This window comes from Mus pahari, chromosome 18 (genome assembly GCF_900095145.1).
Source record: "Mus pahari chromosome 18, PAHARI_EIJ_v1.1, whole genome shotgun sequence".
Lineage (NCBI taxonomy): Eukaryota > Metazoa > Chordata > Mammalia > Rodentia > Muridae > Mus > Mus pahari.
Window position 1 is genome coordinate 12,621,436 of NC_034607.1, and position 6,000 is coordinate 12,627,435.

At 41.7% G+C, this 6,000-nt stretch overlaps 1 protein-coding gene across 1 annotated transcript in view; it reads left to right on the forward strand.

Moving 5' to 3' along the window:
* The window catches only part of Supt3h (SPT3 homolog, SAGA and STAGA complex component), a 317,124-nt gene that overhangs the window by 237,586 nt on the left and 73,538 nt on the right, over positions 1–6,000 (forward strand). Inside the window, exons 8-10 of the mRNA XM_021217619.2 lie at positions 1,454–1,566; positions 2,655–2,762; positions 5,794–5,964. Of these exons, the coding sequence (XP_021073278.1) occupies positions 1,454–1,566; positions 2,655–2,762; positions 5,794–5,964 (392 nt within the window). The remainder of the gene's footprint in view (positions 1–1,453; positions 1,567–2,654; positions 2,763–5,793; positions 5,965–6,000) is intronic.

The window sequence follows — 6,000 nt, forward strand, 5'->3', positions numbered from 1 at the left end:
TTAAAAGCAGGTTGTTTAAAGTAGTCACTGTGTGTCTCTGTGTTCCTAATTCTGTCATGGGGCAATAGAGAAAGAAGGCCCATTTTATTGATGGTGCCAAATTGCTGCCTCTTTAACCTGAACTTGAGAAGTACTCCACAGATGTTGAACAAGCATTTGTGAGCTGCTCCAGCTTGCCGGATGGATGGACTGCTGCATGTCAGAGATCTGAAGGCTGGTTACTTTAGAGAGCGAGCTTTGAAGGGGATTATCATCATTCTGCCACATTTGACAGCTTAGGACATGGGTATCAATAGCAAGGCCTCATGTCCTCCATGATTTATTTAAAAGAAAACTCTCCTGTATGTGGAATGCATGAGAATTCTGACTAGAACCAAACACCATGCTCTGAATTGGTGAGACTTTTACAAACCAGTAAGGCCACATTCATCACAGGATAATCAATGTTTTGTTTTTAAGGTTCCCTTACAGATCTGATAAAATCTATACTATCCGCCCTTTTCCCTCTAAATTACTAGTTAAATTAGTAATGTCTAAAGAAGTCCAATCAGACTGTTAACTCGGGGCAGTTACAGGCATTTCATGAAAGGACTGTGTGCTGCCTGGTTCCATGTATGCATGATCTGACTAGGTGTCCAAGAATTTGAAGCATGTTCTCTGCTAGCAAAGAACTTACACCATGGTCTGAGAAGTCTGTACACACATGAAATAAATGTGGCCATTTCCATAAACCATGTAAGAACCTTTTCCTTGGGTGCTCAGGATCGGTGTGAAGGAAGAGGGGACGGGAGCAAATGAGAACCATGAGCTAGCTGAAGACCAGCTCACAGTCTCTGGACCAGAAGGGCAGACGTTTGGTTTAGAAAGTCAGGCGTAAGAATTTGGATGTCTCCATAGTCAGCAAAGACATAGCTATGTGTTATCTCAGGCTAGCCATGGTTTGTTTAATTCTCAGTTCACAATTTTAGGAGTTCACAGTTTTGAGAAGGATTGGAAATGCAGTTTCTTTCTGTCTTCCTTCATCACAACTTTTTCTTCCAGACTTTTATTTCAACAAGAAAAAGTTGCATGGAGAAGGCAGCTTTTCTATGATGGTAACTAAAACTCTAGCCAATGGTAACGTATTCTGACGCACTGTAAGACACACGATGATGAAAGTGATGTAAAATGCTATCCACCATAGAGAGATGGAGAGGTGAAAGGGCATAACGCTCCTTCCATACCATCCACCACAGAGAGAAAAGATCCATTGTATTGCTTCATAGCCAAGGGTTCCAACTTGGCTTTCTTGGGACTAAAAAATTTAGATGTTAAAAAAACTTTCTAAACATTACCTCTATGGGTGTTATTTCTTCTGTGCGGGTTTCAGGAGAATATTTCCAATTTCTGATGGTCTTGTGAAGGCTAAAACATATTTAAAATTAAAACTTTCTATTTTCTTTTTAATTAATAGCCAAAAAAGCTTCCAAATTCCGAGACTGGCTGGACTGCAGCAGCATGGAGATAAAGCCCAATGTCATAGCTATGGAAATCCTGGCATATCTGGCATACGAAACAGTGGCCCAGGTACAGTCTCCGCTGTCCGTGCAGCTGCTCCCACTGATCTCCACCCCTGCGACCATGGGCTGCTCTTTGATTCCACCTGCTACCCCAGCTGGAATGAGAACCCCAAACATTTTCTTCTTAGACACATCATAAATTCTAGAATTTCATCCAATCAGGCTCCTTTGTATCACTAGCTCTCAGGGCTGTAAGCTTTTAATATGTTTTTTAATTTTACTTTTTTGAAGACTCTTGTGTCTAGACCCACACAAACTTAATCTAGTTTACATTCCAGCTTGAGGTGTGGAGGGACTCACATGCCCCATCCCTCCCTGAAGAGTTATTGATGGTGTCTAAGGAAGGGGAGAAACAGTTTTATTTAAGGTTATGGTCCCAGTAGGTTAAACATGCTCCCGTGGGTGGCCTCACTCCCAGGAGACTGGGGTTAATAAAGCAAAGGCGGGGAGAGGAAGGAGGGAGTAGATGTGGGAGGAGTTAGAAGGGTTGGAAGGGAACTAAACACATTGTTTGCATGTATGAAATTCTCAGTGAATTAATACAAATGTATGTAAAGCATCTGTTCCTTCAACTTTATCCTAACTAGTTATGGAATTCCATGTTGAAACTCTTACATCCTCAAGGGACTTGTTCAAGAGCTTATTTCTGAGCCTTGAAACAAGTGACTTTCAAAGGCTGTGAAGCCCCCTGACCTCTGGAAATATGAAGGCATAGGGTCATGGTACTCCAGGTGTAGCTCACTCGGGTATGGTCTCTAGGCCACAGGATCAGCCTCTTGTTAGCCCCTTTTGAGAATGAAAATCCCTAGACTAGCCTAGGATCTCAGGGCTCATAGCCCAGAAATCCATATTTTAAATGCTACTATTGATAACAAAATGAAGTTTGAAAACTACTCCCTTAGAAAATCAAACATGTCATTTGTGATTGTGAGATGGTTCAGTTGCCAGTCAGTGAGAGGCTGTGCTTGTGTCCAAAATGGATGGGAGACAGTATTAATACCAGTATCATTCTGAGCATGTTACCGAGTGCCTCTTCTGTGACACTGATGCTTATTTCCAGCTATGTGACTTTAGATCTGTTACTCTGTTCCTCAGTTGGTAGATCTGGCTCTTCTTGTGAGGCAAGATATGGTGTCCAAGGCAGGGGACCCCTTCAGCCATGCCATTTCTGCAACCTTCATTCAGTACCACAACTCTTCTGAGGTGAGTATCAGAAAATCTGACGAGAGCACATCTGTGCTTTTGTTACTTGTTTACATTAGGACTTGAAAAGGTTCTGTAGGATTGCACAGTCTTTACTTGGAAACTCTTAGTACATTGACCATTTACACAAATAATTATTGAGAATTTGCTGTGCCAATCTGAGGAACCACTTGATATGATGACCTTTTTCATCCTTTGGCCCCATTGTCTTACCTAACCCTTAAGTGACAAATGGATGATTGCAGAACATGTCTTACTTTGAGACATGTAAAGAGAAGAACTGGGCTGGGGCTGTAGATCAATGGTACAATTCTTGCTTACCATGCAAGAGATCCAGAGACTCTAGAGAGAACTGGAAGGGAGATTATCATGTAATAATTCCTATCAGTTATAACTTTGCATTTGATGTGCCAATTTATTTCAACAATTTATATTGCCACAGCCCCATATATCTTCAGCTTGATGATTGGATCCTCTTGTCAGATCTATTTTGTACTGATAGGACATTTTCTATAGGAACTGGAAAACCCCACCAGGTGTAACCTTTTACATAACTGTGCACCACTTTCGGTTTCTAAAATATTCTCCACTAACACTATGTGCCTGACAACCAGAAATGAAGCCGACCATGTTGAATACATTTGCCAATAATTGAGTTTCTCAATAACAAAAACAGCCCTTTCCTGTCATTCCTGATAATGACCATAGAGCAGAAGGGTTAGGTTCACATCTGCATGTATAATTATAGAGTGAGTTTCGAACCAGCTGGCTGAAATGTATAACCTGAACACGGCAAAGGCCATTTAGTAGCACAGCCTACTTCCTGTTATGGTCCGTGGGTGAGGGTGGTAGCTCAGATAGTTTCTAAGATGTACATGGGATTTGTTTTTTGCCAAGGACACCTTTGGGTGTCTGAGAACTCCTGTAAATCCCTTTCTGGGCACGCTTTTATCTTTACTTAACTTTCTTAGTGTATCTTTGCACTCAGAGCCGTTCTGTTAGTCTAAGGTCTCGCCATGGACCCAAAGTTATGAATTCTTTGCTATGAGGTGTAGAACTATACTATAACATATGCCCATATACCATCTTACTAACAAGCTAGAAGTCAACCCAACTTCTTTTCATAGCCCTTGGAGAATCATTTGGCTTGAAATCCAAGTAGGGATTGAAATGTTTATACCCATTAAAAAGGTCATACATCATTATCAGTCACCATGTTTTTAAAAGTTCCTAAAGCTTACTTAGTTGATTAAACAGTCTTTATTTTCTTTATGTTTCAAACCCCAATTATGATGTCAAAGAGCGCCCTTTGCCGTCTTTGATGCTTTATGAGTGTGTATAGTGTGCTTTCCATTAACATCAGACAAATTTGTTGTAACATTTCTAATTGAGGAAATTTACTGTGAACATAACAACCTAGTTTTCCCTTAACATTCAAGTGATTACTTGCAAGTCTCAGAAAACACCCCAACATCCCCATCCCTCTTGCTTGGTTCTCCAGGGTGGCCGAGCCGCCCTGGGCAACTGCTCAACAACCACAGGCGCTCTTCCCAGCTAAAGAGCAGTTGAAAAAAAAAAAAAATGTCCTATGTATACTGGGTTTCCTGGGCTCTCTGGGCGGTTGGAGCATGAGTCTCAGAGAACATCCTAACAGACTGTCAGTGTCAGCCTCAAGCTTTTTCCTGGCCTGGCAGCCACCCTCTCTCCCCTGTGACTGGTAGTCAAAGTAGACATTCATAGAGACTGTCTTCCTTCCTGCCTTTTATTACCTGATAAAATACAGAGATAATGCCCTGCTAAGGCAGACTCCTCACTCATCAGCATTGCAAATCAGCAGCCAACATGAAGGATTGTGCCAAATATGGGACAGCAGGGCATCTGGAGAATGATAGGAGCTGGGTCCAGGGAGATCAAATGATTTGTAAAGCAAACAAGCAAGTATGTGAACAAGTATAGAAGTCGAATTAGTGTACACTGACTCCCAAATGAGCAACCAGGAGAATTAAAATAAACCTCTGTGCTGCGTGCATGTGAACGCTCTAGTCAGAATCAAAGTGCTGAAGGTATGAGAACTGATGAGGGAAAGGGAGAAAGAATGTTCTGGCCTCAGAAGCAGCAAAAAAAACAGTTGAAAGAGGAATGGGAAAGGGTAACCGAGGAAACTAAGAAACTCATTAAAGAGAGCTAATAAGAAGCTCTAGTTGTATAAACTACTTAGAATTATCAGACTAGCTCAGGGATCTTGGCCATAGGGTGGTAAGTTCAAAGAGATGGTTTTGGAAGGTCCCACATCAGTGGGGTTACAGTGTACGGTAGTCAGTCACCAGGTTGTCTGGGGTCATCTTATCTAACGAGACATCACCCTTAAACACTAACTGTCTACAGAGCTGAGCTCGCTAAGCTTGGCTCCCTGACACTAACTAGCGAGTATACGGCTTACATGTTCTAGATCTTTTTTTAGCATATGGTTTACACACATGTAAACATGATCCCTGGGAGTTATACAGATATTCCAAAATATATTTTCAAAATTCCAAGATATGAAACAAAACTGATCCCAAGCAGTTGGGACAAAAGATATTCAACCCAAATCAGCTTTATTTCTTCTTGTTTGATGATGTGTCTGTACAGCCCGATCGTGGAAATACTGTTGAGACTCGTACCTGAATTGGTCAGGGGTGTGCAGAGTCTTTCACTGCATTATAGGGAATGGTTGGTCCATATAGAGAACTATGGTTAGTGTGATAGTAGAATGAGGAGCATGTAGATGAGACTCTTCAGGAAAAGTCCATGTAGAAATACGGGTATCCTACAGAGTTAAAAGAATTTGCAGAAGTGATGGTTGAAGAGTTTTTATTTTTGTCTGAATAATTAGATTAAAAAGTATTATGACTAGAACTTTATGGGAAAGACATCCATTTCTATGGAATAGATAAGAGTAAATATTTAAGCTATAAATAGTATAAAATCAAACGGCAGTCTCCTGTGGCTAGGAGGTCAGTTCATCTCAACACCATATGTGTCTGTGCAGGGGTCCTCCTGTTTGAAGTCCAGCCCAGACTCTCCTGAGAACACACCTCCTCCTACACCAACAGCCCCCTCTTCTGGATCACAGCTCTCAGGTCGAGCTGCGTCTGGTTCTTTGGGGAATGGGAGCACAGGACAGGACACTGCCAAAACCAAGCAGCGGAAGAGGAAAAAGGTCAGTGTCTCTGTCTCTCTCTCTCTCTCTCTCTCT